This window comes from Aedes aegypti, chromosome 3 (assembly GCF_002204515.2).
Source record: "Aedes aegypti strain LVP_AGWG chromosome 3, AaegL5.0 Primary Assembly, whole genome shotgun sequence".
In the NCBI taxonomy this organism is placed as follows: Eukaryota; Metazoa; Arthropoda; class Insecta; order Diptera; family Culicidae; genus Aedes; species Aedes aegypti.
The window spans coordinates 39,978,268-39,995,294 of record NC_035109.1 but is presented as its reverse complement, the minus strand read 5'-3'; the positions used below and the strand labels follow the sequence as shown (position 1 = coordinate 39,995,294).

The 17,027-nt window shown below is 39.7% G+C and overlaps 2 protein-coding genes across 2 annotated transcripts in view; one reads left to right on the top strand and one right to left on the bottom strand.

Moving 5' to 3' along the window:
* Positions 1–2,576: 2,576 nt before the first annotated feature.
* Positions 2,577–3,300, top strand: LOC5580278 (NADH dehydrogenase [ubiquinone] 1 alpha subcomplex subunit 2). Its single transcript, XM_001662854.2, has 3 exons — positions 2,577–2,797; positions 2,914–3,020; positions 3,090–3,300. Exons 1-3 carry the CDS (start codon positions 2,700–2,702, stop codon positions 3,170–3,172), a joined length of 288 nt encoding a protein of 95 aa, XP_001662904.1. The 5' UTR covers positions 2,577–2,699; the 3' UTR covers positions 3,173–3,300.
* The window catches only part of LOC5580277 (serine/arginine repetitive matrix protein 1), a 38,710-nt gene continuing 24,971 nt past the window's right edge, over positions 3,289–17,027 (bottom strand). The window contains exons 4-8 of the mRNA XM_021855325.1: positions 15,485–15,561; positions 15,128–15,311; positions 14,784–15,023; positions 14,308–14,721; positions 3,289–3,836 (exon numbers count right to left, since the gene is read on the bottom strand). Of these exons, the coding sequence (XP_021711017.1) occupies positions 3,702–3,836; positions 14,308–14,721; positions 14,784–15,023; positions 15,128–15,311; positions 15,485–15,561 (1,050 nt within the window). The 3' untranslated portion in view covers positions 3,289–3,701. The remainder of the gene's footprint in view (positions 3,837–14,307; positions 14,722–14,783; positions 15,024–15,127; positions 15,312–15,484; positions 15,562–17,027) is intronic.

The window sequence follows — 17,027 nt, the reverse complement described above, 5'->3', positions numbered from 1 at the left end:
GTATTCCGAATGGCGGCGTGCGTTTGCTGAGGATGCATCCTAGGACAGGACTTGTTTGAAACCATTTGCCTGTCAAAAAAGACCACTTCTGATTGGTCGTTTTGGCAAAGGCCTACTTTCACATCGTTGAGTTGGATTGCAACAGGGCACTTTGTTGCTAGCCCGGCCGTGTTGCTAGTTCATAAGTTAGAGTTTTTATTGAAAGTTTGAAAATGTTTCATGAAATATTTTTACTACAAATCAATCTATATTCGATGTTTGGCTTACCGCATGTGCTGCTACAATACTAAAATAAATCAAAAATACTTAATTGAGTGCAGTATAATAGAAATTGTATCAATTTTCTCTAAAAATATCGCCGGTTTTGAATCTAACCTACTTTAAAAAAGAAGCTGGCATTCGCTATTGCGCTAAATGAATGAAGCATGCAAGAAACAACCAAATTGTGAGCCTTGATACTTGAATTTGTTCAACTGATTTGCTTGAAAAGGATACTGGTAGCACTGGCTTTTGTATCGTCAAAATTATCGATTGAAAAGCAACGGGGCAGTCCTTGCTGAGCTGTCACGTCCTGTCTTAGGATGCATCTCTCCAACCCGATACCTTCTTACATCGAGATTGAACAAAATCAGACCCTGGTGAACTACGAAAATCAGGTCAAAAGCTGCAGATTTTGTCAAAAGGAAGCCCAAACGGAAGTGCACAGAACTTCTGCAAGAAACACCATCTTCATCACCAAAAGAAGCACCAACAACTCAAGCATCAATTTTCAGTCAAACCGACTTTCCTGCTCTGACTGGAGCAGATCACAATAGAAAACAAATGGCATCACCAGCGTCCGTTGCTTCCGCACCTACTGCAGCTGCTCAGCCTGAATCGCATTGTGCGAATCAATCGGTAGAAGCTGATGAAGATCTAAAAAAAACAGACACGGACAACAAAAGCAACGAAAACGATACCGATAGCTCGAGCGAGGAAACAGAAACACACAAACGGCGATTGTCAACTCGGCGCCATAGAAACGATCCAAAAAAGATTTGCATTCCACAGAGTTGCCAGAACGAGGAGAAAAGTTTTCCATGCGCTGTAAAAAAAAACAAATTGAAAATCAATTCAATTCACATCCGGAGTTATGTTGCGAAAGTTTTGCAAATTAAATTAATACCTACGGTTTCCTGTGTTTTGAATAGCCAAGTTTAACAGGAAAATGATTTTGGTGATCTTTTTTCTAAAGTTATTACTACCAACTTCGACAAGAATGCACCGCACTATTCGCCAATCTAGAAAAGCACTACCACTGCCTTTGGGTTCATTCACAAATTTCATAACGCTAAAAACGATAATTTTTGACACCCACCCACTCCCTCATAACGCTTTTTGTAAGAATGTTTCACGAATTTTGTATGACCTGTAACATTTTGAAAACACCCACCCACCCCCTTCAGCGTTATGAAATTTGTGAACGAGCCCTTTTAGCTTTACGTTACATCACAAATAGACTGGCAATAAACTAACCTTAAGTTCTAGCTTTTTGTTTTATCAAGCTTTGGCCACCATGTCCATCAAAGTTTACGTTTTGCAAATACACTGAAACAAGCGTTGAAGTAAAGAGAGCCATGAACAATTTTTTAAATTTACTATTCCAATCACGATTGAGCTATCAAGAACGCTTTTTATTTGTGTTTTTTCCCCTATCGATCCAACCGCATCGATAGCCGAGCGGTAAGCGTTCGCGCTTGACAATCGAGAGATCCTCGGTTCGATTCTGGCCTGCTGCAAGTTTTTAACCATGATATGATACACGCAAAAAAATTGTGCGGTAAAAACTACCATTTTAGGGGGTTAACTTAAGCGCTCACACCGGCAATTTTCAGCAGACCAGAAATGCGCTCGATTTTACCATGTCTGTAGTTGGAATCAAATTGTTGTTAATTATTTCTGTCAAATGTACCAGTAATGCGGTGGGGTGTACCGTAAACATGGTAAATTGGCCTGAATTTCCATGGTAGTTTTAAGAATGGGCGTAGTCAGCTAAAATAGTTATTATTACCACAGAATTTTTTCCCGTGTAATTTTTACTATCTATATGGTGTCATGGTAAAATTGCATGCACAAAATATTTGAATTAAGTGCAAATTTAGTCTGCACAAATCAAGTGGCGTTGTGTATTTAATTTAACCCTCTAACACAGACAAACAGACGTAACACTTAGAACAAATCTCGATCAAAATCAAAGTCACGAGAACATGTACGCCCAATGCTAAAATTGGTGTGTTTGGCCGACAGGCCAACAGATGGCGGTAGTGCGTAAACATCAAACACGAACAAAAACGATGCGAGCGCTGCGGGTGGTGGAATGGCCACCTACCATATTTTTGAATCGACCGTTTAGAAGGGTGTCGATGGACAGTGATGAGAGTGTGACGTCTGTTTGTCTGTGCCTCTAATATAGTATTTTCAACAGTTGCAGTTACTGCAACGCTTTTCTCAGTGTAGGCTCTTTTCGAATGTTTCGCCAGATTTTTTCTCTGAACATGTAACGTCTTGAAACGCTTATCAAAAAAAATCGTAACGTAACGGGAAACTGTCAGTTCCGATTTGACGTTTCTCACCATCATCGCGAGATTGGAACGATTCCCGTTTTTCCCAGCTGTGTGGAGCACTTTCCATTCGATTTATCAAATTTTACCCATCGCAAAATGCGTCTATCATTGCTCCGGGCTGCCCGTTTGAACCCCGCCGTCAAGGAACTCCGTCTGCACCTGTGTCAGACCGGCGAGGAATCCAAGGGAGTACGGTAAGTGTTGGATTTCTTACCGTTGGATTGGAATGTTTTGATGGGATGGTTACACAATCATTGTCCGTGTGCCGTTTATTTGGATTGAGATTTTGGTTTCTGGTTCTGGATTGCAGGGATTTCGTCAGCAGCGGGTATGCTCAACTCAAGCGCGAGAATCCCAAGCTGCCGATTCTGGTTCGCGAATGCAGCGGTGTCCAACCGAGACTGTGGGTGCGCTACGGTAAGCGAGATGAAACACAGATTCGAGTCACGGAGAATTTTGTTTATTTTTACTTTTTTGTGCTTTCAGAAATGGGCAAGGAGAAATCGGTTACCCTGACCAACGCTGGCGCCGCCGATGTAGCAAAGCACATTGCCGAGCTGGGCAAGTAGACACTGCAAATCGGGGGTCTATCAATTATATAAGGTTTGTCGGAAGAGTGAATAAATAAATTAAAATTGTCACTGAAGTTCTTATACTTTCTTTCACATAGAAATACAACGGCTAGTAACTTGCTAAATGAATTTATTCATTTTATACTTGCATGGTTTATTTACTATCATACTATTTTGATAAATGTGTTGAGTTGCAGAAGATCAATGGTCGATACTAAACTATCTCATTAAACGGTAGATCTTCTTCTAAGGGTACATTAGTTGTTTTTTTTTGCGATACCTCACAAGGGCAAATCTCCCACCTGTCCTAGTTCAGATCTACGGGAGCGTCCTTCATGCGCCCTGTGATCTACCATTTGTAATGCACATAGAAACATTTACATAAATAATGTTTTTTTTTATATTAATTGTGTTAATCTCGCTCTCTAAAACATGGAAGTTCTACCTCGGAGATCCAGATTCTCCACGAGGGCCGACTTATGGGGAAGGCTTCGCAAAACAAGCAGTGAAGTCCATTTCCCCCATTTTAGTTCAATCGCTGCGATATGGGAACTTTCTTGCGGCGTCGGTTCAACTGGGATCTTTCCCACAGCTCGTAATAGCGTTCCTGCTTGAGCCACTCCTGGTATTTGTACCACCACTCCTCCCACTTGATGTAATCCTGTAAAAAGCGAAAGCAAACAAATGTTAGTGATCACCATACGCATACCTGGAACAGCATTATTATCGAATTTGAATGAACTTAACATTTTCTTTTACATGGCTTCAGTTTAAGGTCTATCCTTCGGGGATGAGTGTCTTAAAAATAAGAACTTCAAAGACCTCATGGAAAAGAGGTCTGGTCTCTCCAAGCAATCGAAAAGAGACCAAATAGGAATCAAGAAAACAAAAGAGAATCTAATATTCCCCAAAAGATGAGAGTTTTAAGGGGTTTCGCAAAAAAAAACTTTATGATATTTCTAACAGTCTTTATGGGAATTCATAGTAACATTAAGACAGGTATATCGTGTCGTGTTACTGTTATATTCTTTTGATGATTTTCACCAGGAACCTCATCTGAAATGAATTCAGGTACTTTTCCGAAGTTTCCTCCAAAAATTTTTTCAAGAGTTCATACACCTAATGATTGTTTTAACACTTCAGTAGTCGCGCTGTTGTATTTTGTACAACACTGCTGAAAAAACCTAGCTTTTCGTTCACAACAGCAGCGTGGTGGTTCTGACGGTGGTAAACCGCGCGACGACTGGAAGGTTAAAACACTTCTCATGGAATATCACCAAGAATTTTGTTATATCTTCATGATTTCAATGTTGAAGCTTTGTTTTGAATTCATGAATTCAATGTTGAAATTTTTGAAAAGAATCATTCCAGAAAATACTCGAATTTTTTCATTAGTATCATCCCAAACATTACGATCGCAGCAAGACGTGCGCGCGGGCGGCTGCGTTTGGAAGTTTGTGTCACGTTTACGTCGTTCCACATTGTTTTTTCCGTTTCGGCTTGTTAAAATTAGATTCGGCGGATGCCACGTGCAAATGTTTCGTGGGAATATATTTTTCAAAGTGATATGAGTGTTTTTTTTTTCAGATACTAGTAGAGTTTTGTTTTACTTTTATTCGATTTGCTTGCGTTTTGCTCGAGAGTGCTGTGTGATAGCTCCAGCAATTGAATTCGTTTCGCACGACTTGTTTTTTTTTATGTCCTGTGTGTGTTAAACGTGTTGAAGAAATTGGTTTTGGTTCGTGGATGGATTATAAACTACAGTTTCAGTCGACTTTTCGTGCGGTGCGTGCATTTTGATAAGCAGAAGTTTGCGGCTCACGTTATTATTCATTGTTAGAGTAGCGACGGATTGCAGTTTCTAAAAAGGAATTTAGTGAGTTTGCTCTGATCAGCAGCGCATGATCACAATGCGTAAATATAAACCATTTGTCGGCCAGAACGTTTACCGAACGTATCCCATGGCACTACCCTTTCCATCAACATTCCACAACATCCCGTAACACCTATGAAAGGTCGCAGAGTTCTCTGCATCTTTCTCAAGTAGGTGTTCAGTCAATCATCCATCCCCTGCTTTCGCAAGGACGTGGCCAGGACAGCTCTCGACTATTGGAGGATGCATCTTGTCTAAGAGTTAGAGGTTAGTCCCAAATTTCTGACTTTAATAACGGACGGTAAGGAGGCAACCCTCATACAATGGTCTAGGACTGTACCACCTACGAATTTGTGCGAAATGCTTAATGCTAATGCTAAAGAATCATTCCAGAAAATACTCCAGAGATTGCATCAAAAATATCTTCAGCAAATCGTTCAAAGATTCTTTCAAAAATTTCTCAAATTTAAAAAATTACTCAAGTCCTAATCACTGTTAGAAATATTTGCATCACGAAGCAACTCACGAATGTAAGCCAGCGCAAAACAAACATGACAGACTCGTGAACAGGCTTGATGTGAGTAAGTTCGCATCCGTCTGCTCGGTAGAACATACCGAAAGAAACAGCAAAAAGTTCGCGAACATTTACTGGCGTGGCGAGAAATCACACCTTATTTATTATGGTTTGAACAGACAAATCAACTGCATATTGCATCGATTCCTTAACGTTCAAGACTTCGTCATCGCAATCATCGTCATCATCGGAACTTCAAAAGCAGTTTATCTGCTCAAAGCTGAAATTTATTCGCTGAAAACATGTTCACTGTGTTTCGGCTGAAGAATAGAATACAATGAACACATTTTCAATTAAATTTTGTTGATTTTGAACGAAAAAACTGCTTTAGACTTCCCGCTTATTTTTTTTTTCCAGAAACTCCATAACTCCAGCGATAACTTCACTTAATTTTTAAGATTTTTTTTACATGATTTTTAAAGACTTTAGCCAGGAATATGAACAGGTACCTTCCTTCAGGAATTACCCCAGAGATCCTACGATATCTTTAAAGTATTTATTCAGAAATGTTTCCAGCGAGCCGCTAGGAAAATTTTCACAAATTATGCAGACATTTTTCAAAAATTCGGGAGATATTTCTCAAGAAAATCGTCAACTCATCTCACATGAAGAATTTGTTGAACTCCTGCAAAGACCTTTGAAAAGAATTCTAGATAGTTTGGAGAAATTCCTGCAAGAATGGCTAAAGTGCTGTAGAAAATTCAAGAGGAATTTCTGGAAGAATTGGTGTAGGAATCTTTAGAAGAATCACCAGAGAGAACCTTGAAGGAGATCACCTACACATTAATGCTTCCAGTGAGCGATTTTCTCGTTGAAGAAAGTACCATACCAGGCAACGGGCTAGGCATGCAACGCCCATTGAAACAGTCGAAATATATTCCTGACGAAAAGTTTTCCGGACTAAGGTGGGAATCGAATCTACACTCTATGAGTAGATGCAGCTATATGCTTAGTACCATGCCCACACAGTTACGGATCACCCACAGTGACGGATCACTTTGGCGTTCAACATCGGATAACTCGTTCAAAACATAAACGTTGACGTAAAACATATTTTTCCCATGTTATACTATTAGTCTTCAAGCATTTATAAAGTTAAGCACAACATTCAACCGCTTAATAACGGTGTATTTGACAAATGTTTAGTTGGTACCACACAGCTATCGTTATATAGTCGTTTTCTGTAAGAAGTGCCGTCAGCATTCATAAGCTCCCACAAGTGGTAAAATTCATATGTTATAGCATAAAACATGCTCGTTCGCTTCGACTTAGTGTGAATTCATCTTTAGAAAACAGTTTTCTTGATTGTTGATTCTAAATACCGAATATTAGCACTTCTAACTAGTGATCCATAATATGGACCAGGAAATTATTGTTGACCACGGTTATGGATCACCACCAAAGAATGTAGATTTCTACCATTTTAAGCATTGGATTCGACATTTTCAGACAATAGCACTAAGGATAAAACTAATAAAACATCAAGGTTGGTAAATTTCATTTTTAGCAGGCAAAAATGGGTGGAAAACTTGGTGTGGAGCAAAAACAGTTCATGCCTCAGTTACTACAATGCAGTATATCACAAAAAAGGACATTTTACCTTTGTTTCCAGCTCTATCAATGCTATTTTTTGCAGTAATATGTGACACATTGTTAACTTTCACCAAATCATGCAATACAGATGCATTGAGTTTAAAATCTCTTGATTTTGCGCACTGATCCGTAATATGTCACAATTTGATCCATAATATGAAAATTGATCCATAATATGGTTTTCAGAAACCAATGCAATTTTTAATTTTTATGTAATCCTATGTAAATATTACACTCAAAACAGTTTACTAATCGAAGTTCCAATTTGAAACGATTCAATTCGTGCTTTTCAATTACAATTTTACGTTTTCCATGTCGTTTTATTGAATTTTATAGGTTGGACTCCACACTATTTGATCCATAACTGTGGGGTCATGGTAACACTAACCGTACGGCCACAAAGCCCACAAAGAAAATCACTAGAAGAACTTTCGAAGCATTTCCTCGAGAAATCCGAGAAAAACCTGTGGAATTGTCGTCTAAGAATCACTTAAGATATCTCTGAAGCCTCTATAATTTTTCATCAGCATAGCATAGACTGACTGTACATGTCAATGGTTGCTACTTCGTGATTGATCGGAACTTATAAGAATTGCACTCCGGGACAAAAAGCGCCGCCTGGTAGAAGCGGAATGTGAAGAAATGGAACAGCTGCATCGTTCACAAGAAACGCGAAAGTTCTACGAGAAGCTTAACGCATCCCGAAAAGGCTTCGTGCCGCGAGCCGAAATGTGTAGGGATAAGGACGGAAGCATCTTGATGGACGGACGTGAGGTGATTGAAAGGTGGAGGCAGCACTACGATGAACACCTGAATGGCACGGAGAACACAGGCGCCGAGGGTCACGACAGCGGAGGAAGTGGCTACGTCAGCACGGCGGATGAAGGAAACCAACCTGCCCCCACATTGAGGGAAGTTAAGGATGCCATCAACCAGCTCAAGAATAACAAGGCCGCTGGTAAGGATGGTATTGGAGCTGAACTCATCAAAATGGGCCCGGAGAGGTTGGCAGCCTGTCTGCACCGGCTGATTGTCAGAATCTGGGAAACGGAACAGCTGCCGGAGGAGTGGAAGCAAGGGGTCATATGCCCCATCTACAAGAAGGGCGACAAACTGGAATGTGAAAACTATCGTGCGATCACTATCCTGAATGCCGCCTACAAAGTGTTATCCCAGATTATCTTCCGTCGTCTATCACCAATAACAAATGAGTTTGTGGGAAGTTATCAAGCTGGTTTCATCAACGGCCGCTCGACAACGGACCAAATCTTCACTGTACGGCAAATCCTCCAGAAATGCCGTGAATACCAAGTCCCAACGCAACACTTGTTCATCGATTTCAAAGCGGCTTATGATAGCATCGACCGCGAAGAGCTATGGAAAATGATGGACGAGTACAGCTTTCCCGGGAAGCTCACAAGACTAATAAGAGCAACGATGGACGGTGTGCAGAATAGCGTGAAGATTTCGGGTGAACATTCCAGTTCGTTCGAATCCCGCCGGGGACTTCGACAGGGTGATGGACTTTCGTGCCTGCTGTTCAACATCGCGCTAGAAGGTGTCATGCGGAGAGCCGGGTTCAATAACCGAGGTACGATTTTCACAAGATCCAGCCAATTTGTTTGCTTCGCGGATGATATGTATATTGTCGGCAGAACATTTGGAACGGTGGCAGACCTGTACACCCGCCTGAAACGTGAAGCGACAAAAGTCGGCCTGATGGTGAATGCGTCAAAAACAAAGTACATGCTGATAGGCGGAACCGAGCGCGACAGAGCCCGCCTGGGAAACAGTGTTACGATAGACGGGGATACTTTTGAGGTGGTTGATGAGTTCGTCTACCTCGTATCCTTGTTAACGGCTGATAACAACGTTAGTCGTGAAATACGGAGACGCATCATCAGTGGAAGTCGCGCCTACTATGGGCTCCAGAAGAAGCTGCGGTCGAGAAAGATTCACCCTCGCACCAAATTTACCATGTACAAAACGCTCATAAGACCGGTGGTCCTCTTTGGACATGAAGCATGGACCATGCTGGAAGAGGACCTGCAAGCACTTGGAGTGTTCGAACGAAGGGTGCTTAGGACGATCTTTGGCGGAGTACAGGAAAACGGTGTGTGGCGGCGGAGAATGAACCACGAGCTTGCTAGGCTCTTCGGCGAACCCAGTATCCAGAAGGTTGCGAAAGCCGGAAGGGTGCGCTGGGCAGGGCATGTTGCAAGACTACCGGACAACAATCCTGCAAAGATTGTGTTCGAATCCGGTTGGCACAAGAAGGCGAGGAGCACAGCGAGCGAGGTGGCTTGATCAGGTGCAACAAGATCTGGAGAACGTGGGCCAAAATCGAAGTTGGAGAGACACAGCCATGGACCGAGTAAATTGGCGTAACATCGTTAACGAGGTTTTATCAAATTAATTGATGTAATACCAACTAAATAAAAATAAATAAATAAGAATTGCATTTCGATCCACATTAACCCCTCTATCGGCAGCTTCATTTTTAACCGCAAAATTCAAATTCAAATCGTTATAACTTTTTTGTTTTTCAATATTTTTGCACCATTTTTTCACAAGTTCTCAAACAACTCTTCTAGTTTAGGAATCCTTGTCGATATTCATTATTGGTGATCTGGTTTTAAAGATATTCCGATGTTCCTTGGGGGACCGACATTTTCCATATAAAATGTCTTTGGCGGCCATTTTGTTTTTGATCAATTTATCAAAAAAATAAAATGAAATATGGGCTTTATAATGCCAGGTAATAAGGAGCTTCTCTGAAAAAAAAAATCATACAAATCGGTTCAGTATTCTTGGAGATATCTGAAAATTACGATATGATGTTTTTTGAAGTTTTAAAGATTTTTATTTGGCCAGCGTGGTTCCAGAAACCTAAATGGTCATTACTTAAAGACGGCTGCACCAAATTGCATCATTTTTTCATAACATACTCTCATTATTGCATTGTTCCGAAGAGTGAATATCCGAATACGATTAAAATTCTGTAGCCTGAGAAATTACCGGGGAGTTCTAGTTACGGATCGGTCCCCCAAGGAATTTTGGAATATCTTCAAAACCAGATGACCAATGATCAATATCGACACAGATCCTAAAACTAGAAGAGTTTTTTGAGAGCTTGTGAAAAAATGGTGCAAAAATATTGAAAAACAAAACAGTTATAACGATTTGAATTTGAACTTTGCGGGAAAACAAGCTGCCGGTAGAGGGGTTAATAAAGGAGTTTCCGCTTACTCTCGAACTGCAATTTTAGCAGATCTCATATTATTGATCAATAACGGCGTCCGCCAAGTCCTTACAGTCAGGAATGTTAGGCTTCTAGAGACCGAGAATGCCTCTGCATCTCCACAATCACCACGGGAAGGTTGTTTATTAGTGAGGAAGGAAAAAAAATCTGGGAGTCACCTTTGGTCGGTGATGCGATCCATGGATAAGGAGGAGAAATACGATTTTTACCTAAAACTTTTTTGGAATTTTGTCTCGCGATGAAAAGATATCTGACAAGGAAAGGTCACGATGGTGTTTTCAACCGGACTATTTTTGTTAGATTCTACATGTCGAAATATGAAAAACCCCAAAGCCTTTCGGGTGATGGACCAGTGGTGTAGCCAGGAGGGGCTCTGAAAGTGTCGATTAATATAATATTATTGAGTTAATTAAAAATTAATCAAACAGATTTTTCTCAGCATTTATTACGATAGTAATGAACAGAATTGACAATAATGTATGTTTATAATGTATTTTTATGTCATTGGCGTAACTAACATGGAACATGGACATCAGAACAAATTTGGTTTATTAGAATAGTATACCAACAAGAATTTCATCCCGATTTCGCCTATGGCAAAATACATTTTAAACATACATTGATGCCAATTCTGTTCTCTACCATCACATTAAATGCTAAAAAAATATTTTTGTCAAATTTCCAATTAGCTTAATAATATAATATACGTACAAAATTGCCCCTTTTAGAGCCCCTCCTGGCTACACCACTTGTCCATCACCCGAAAGGCTTTGGGGTTTTTCATATACCGTAAAGTGCCGTAATTCAGCGCAGTTAACGAAAAAAACATTTCAAATGCTTAATTAAAAATGAGTATTGCACCAACAAAAATGCTTTCTGGGTGGATCGCTAGCAAATCTGTTTTAGATTATGGGAAAAATATAAAGTAGACTGTATTCAAACGTTACAATTGTGATTTTTTTTGAAATAGTTCCCTCGTTGAAATTGCCTAATTCCGCGCATTTTTTACACGCTTTTCCATATTCCGTGCAGCAAAATGCCTAATTCCGCGCACTCGCGAGACAATCAAATTAACATTAATTTTATATAAGGCAGCATCCATTCATTAAGTAACGCTGAAATTGAACATTTTCAACACCCTACCCCCCTCTATAACATTTTTGTATGAAAAAAGTAAAGTTTTGTATGAGCCGTAACGTAGACTTTTTTTATAATTTTTCGACAGCTCAACAGTTCGGTAAAATAAAACACCGTAATTCCATCGAAATTCAACGGATTCCGGTGAAATTTTACCGAAAACTGTAAAAATTTACCGTACTCCGTTGATTTATTTCACCGAACTTTTCAGCTGTTGAGATTACGGTGAAATTCACGGATTGCTGTAAAATAATTTAGGTCTGTATATTTGTATTCTGCACTGTTCATACAATAACAAATGTTTATGGGCCTTGGTTTTGAACAAACTGTTCCTCCCACCATGAATGACCACGTGGTTTCTGAACGGCCGCTAGTTTTCCTGTAAGTGGGCTTTCCCGATATTCCGGTTGTTTGTGAAACGTATTTATGCATGAAAATACTTCCTCAGATAAATATTCAGCTGTGAAGACGAATATAGCATGTTTTATTTGTTTGTTGTTCTGTGAATAGCAGTGCGTGGAATTAGGGACTTATAAAAAATGACGTGCCCTAATTCCGTGCAATACTTTTTGGGATAAATCTCAATAATTATGCTAATATTTAATAAGATTTCATAGAAGCATCAAGAAACATATCTGTAGCAAGTAGTTCCATAGAATATTGCATGAAAAATAAAACATTTTTAATGAAGAGATCACGTTTGTTTGTATCCTACAGTCTTAGCACGGACGCTAAGGAAATAGAAAAAATGGCCTTTACTTAGACGGGCCTCCACTGATTATTTTTTACGCCGCAAAAAACTGCTTCATTTGCTTTTATACGTGATTCAAACTTATTCTAAATCAAAGTAGCATCAAATGGCGTTAAAAGTTCCTGAAGTATTAATGTGTATTTCCATATATAAATAATTTTCATACATGCGCGGAATTAGGCAATGCGCTGAATTAGGGCACTTTACGGTATGTACATGTAGAATCTAACAAAAATAGTCTGGTTGAAAACCCGGTGTAACACCATTGTGACCTTCCCTTGTGAATATAGAAGATTAAGAATATTCGTCGACATTCTAATTGTCGAACTAATCAAAGGCTATTTTTAGTAATGACAAAAAAGATAGCTATGTATAATAAATTTATATTTAATAAGAATAAGGGTTTATGTTAACATTTGCTGTGACGAACCATCCGTAGTTTGTTTGAAAAATACGGAAACGATAATCATAGAAGCATAGCATAGACTGACTGTACAATGTACATGTCTATGGTTGCTACTCCGTGATTGATCGGAACTGGTAAGAATTGCACTACGATCCAAATGAATAAGGGATGGGAGTTTTCGCTTACTTTCGAAGTGCAATTTTAGCAGATCTAATATTATTGATCAATAACGGCGTCGGCCAAGTCCTTGCAGTTAGTTGGGATGGGGAAGGAATGTTAGGGTGTAATGATTGTTGCTTCTAGAGACCGAGAATACCTCTGCATCTCCACAATCACCACGGGAAGGGTGTTTATTAGTGAAGGAGGAAAAGATCTGGGAGTCACCTCTGGTCGATGATGCGATCCATGGACAAGGGGGAAATGTACGACTTATATTTAAAGCTAGTTTTGTATTTTTGTCTCTAGAAGTTTTTGGTAGAAGCTTTAAAAAATACGTCAACATTTTTAATGTCGAACAATTCAAAAGATGTTTTTTATTAATGACGAAAACTGAAAATTACATGTATATATTTTAAATTATATGAAACAGGAATAATGCCGACACTTGTAGTGACGAACTATACATAGTTTGTTTGAAAATTACATATGAGTATTACTGTGCATTTTGTCTCAATATGGTAGAAGTTTTAAAAAATACGTCAACATTCACAATGTCGAACAATTCAAAAGATAATGTTTAATAATGTCAAAAAGAGAAAAATATATGTATATTGAAATTGTATAAGAAAAAAGCATAATGCCGACACTTATAGTGACGAACCATACAAAGTTTGTTTTAATATTACTTAAAAGTTACGCTTTCAAGAAAAAATGTGTTATCACAAGCATGAAACGAACTCACCATTTGGTAATCCATCCTCGACTGAACACAAAACCTCTTGGCGTCCCGAAAACAAACCGTCTTGGTTGGGCCTTCCCAAATACTCTCCAAAACAGAAAAAAAAATTCTTCGGCGACGAAACCACGCGTGAAACCGTGAGCAAAACCTATCTGACGACGCAAAATCGAACCGTCCTGCTTGGGTTTCACGAAGCACTACCCAGCAAGACGCTCCAAAACAGGAAAAAAAAATCTCCAGCGACGAAAACACGCGCGAAACCGTGAGCAAAATCTATCGGACGACGCAAAACCGAACTGTCCTTCAACTGTGGCTTCACGAAGCACTCTGTTCTACAGGCAATTCGCAACTACCAATGCGGAAACGATAATCATAGAATTTAACAAAGTAGTTAAGAGTCCAATATTCTTAATTTAATGCAGTCATGACAACACTGTACTGTCCAGAAGGGCGCGCAAACTACATCCAAAAAACAAACACGATTGCTTGGGCTTCTCCAAAGCACTCATTTTGGACAAATAAATACTGAAAAGTTAGACCATAAACTAAAGCCCGTGGGTGAAAATTTTAGATTCATTTAAGTTCGATAATTATGTGGTCCCAGAATTCCAGAATTCCCGCAAAATTTCAACACTTACCTGCAGGTCGAGATCCCTCAGATAGCCGCGTCCCTTGTAATACTCGTACCGTACTCGAACATCGTCCCATGAAGATAGTCCGCTGGGACCGGTGGTCATCAGTTCCTCGGGGAAGTGACCGGCCGGAGCAGGCGAATACGCGTACCGTGCTGGCGGGGGAGCTTCCATTTCTTCCTCGATCATGACCTTCAAATCACCACCGGAACTGTTCTTGGTGATGCGCATGTTTTCCATATTGCTCCGATCGACGCTCCACTGGGCCATCTTTCCAAACCGTTCTGACAGCGTGAGCCGTGTGGTAGCCGTAAATCTTGGCAGCGAACTTTCACTGCTTGACGACTCCTCCGAACCGGACGACGGAGAACGTGGGCGGCGCTGTTTCGGTTCACCTTCAATTTTGACACGCGCTCGAAGCTACAAATGAAGTACATTAGTAATTTAACTCACATTTCTTCCCGAAAACCGCTCAAAACTACCTTAACCTTTTCGGGATTCTTCTCCTTGTGCTTCTTGCTGGGCGGCGGCGCGGCCACTTCCGGTGGCGGTGGCTTAGGCTGACGTACCTTCACTGGCCGGGGATCCTCCGGAATGCCTTTGTGCTTCGTGACTCGCGGTTTCGGCGAAGGAGCTTTTTCCGATTCGGGCGTTTGCGGATGTCGGAGACGTTCGGCCGGCGGTGGCGGAGGGATCGGCCTTGACGGACGATCTCGAGGATCCTGCTCAGAATCGAAAATAAGGGAAATCGATCAGCCCACATTCTCAATCTGCTTTGCTCCCATGATTCGTCCGAGATTGGAGCGAAACATGGTCACATGGTTACCTTGTCGACGCGATGCACCTTGGGCATCGGTTCCTTACGGCGCGGATCTGTCGGAGGCGGACTCATCGGACGCATTACGGGACCGTCGCGCCGGGCTTTCGAAATGTGAACTGCGGGTGGCGGCGGCGATGCCGCACGTAGACGCGGACGCGGACCCGGGCCCGGACCGTTTAACGAACGAGATCTGAACGGAACGGTACGGTAATTGGTACGATTTCCGAAAAGGAACAAGAAGATTTCCAACGTTAGTTAACTGTGTTCGTAGTGGCACGAATGCTTAGTGCGATTCGTAGTTGTAGGATTTGCCAGATTAGAGATCCACAAACAAATCCACTTGTTGATCGACGCCATACTTACCTAGACCGATGGTGATCCATGGAGCAGCCTGAGCAGGATTCCTCCGAACAGCTGGTCATCGATGGAGAGCGACTCATCTGTAAAAGGAAAAAGAAGCAACACGGTCATTGCTATATCATGCATAATCCTGACTTTTGTTACATGATGACTAAGCTGGCATACTAACGCTCACTTTCTTCTACTAAGTGGCCGTGTTCTTATAAGAACTCATTTGATAGTTCCTCAAAAAAAAAAAAAAAAATACTTCTTCCAGAAGTACATTTTCAAATTTCTGTAGTACATTGCATCTGCAATTCTATCAACATCTTCTTATTGAGATTCTTAACAGAATCTTGAAAAACTTCGTTCAATGACATACACAGCAATTTCCCTTGGAACTCTGCATTATGTTCATGGATTTTTTTATTTAAAAAAAATCTTGAGGAACATTATGGTGTCTTTAGCGCACACAACATTTCCATAACTCAGTTCGATATTGTAACGTTAGTATTGGAATAAGATTATATGTTTATTAGAACAAAAATACATCCTCCTTGTTAATCCAATAGCGTAACTACTGATAAACAATATTATAACTATTGATTTACAATCAACATTTTTTTACGATTTCAATAGATTTAGACAATTCTTAACAATTTTGTTCAAGCAAATTTTGTTAAGATTTTTGTTCCTATTCAAAACTTTGAATGGAGTCGTGGGTGAAAAAGAAAATCCTTGAAAGAGTTTTGAATAGATTTCCTCAAATTATGCCTGGAGGATTTTTTGGGACAAACTGTGGATGAATTCTTGAGGGAATGTATATGAAAATACCAGGAAAAAAAAGTGAAATAAATTAATTTCTTGAAAATTAAATTTCTTGAAAAACCCTGGAATAAAACTTTGTGGATTTTCTTTAAATATAGAATAACTAGACATTAAGTTTATTAAGTATTCGATTACAGAAGACTTTATATTATCAAATAAATTATAAATTATCAATGAAAAAAATATTAAATTATTATTTGTAGAAAAACAAATTTCTCATGAAATCAATCCTCCAAACTAAATACTTATTTTTTATAATTAATATTTTTTATTGTTAATTGTTGATACAATATAATCCCGAAAGAGAATGGGATTCTACTCTTTGAACTGTTATTTAATTAGGATGTGCAAAAATTCACCTGAATAAAGATTTATAGATTAGTTACAACATTGATGTTACGGGTGGCCTTCACAGTGAAATACAATGCTACACAAGAAATTGATTTGAATCATAATATTGTTATACGTGTTCTAAGATAAATCCTTATTTTACTTGAGAAAATTGCTCTAGAATCTTCTTTTAGAAATTCCTCTAGGATTTCTCCTTAAACTCCTCTCGATTTATTTCAACACCCCTCTGGGATTGTTCTGGAAATCTTGGAATTATTTCTGATATCTCTTCAAATTCTTCTGTAAATCGCAGTATTCTTGAAGATATCACTCTGAGATTCTTCCAAACAATTTTATAGGGCCCTTCCGGTATTACTTCTGGGATTCTTCTAGACATCTATCTAGACTG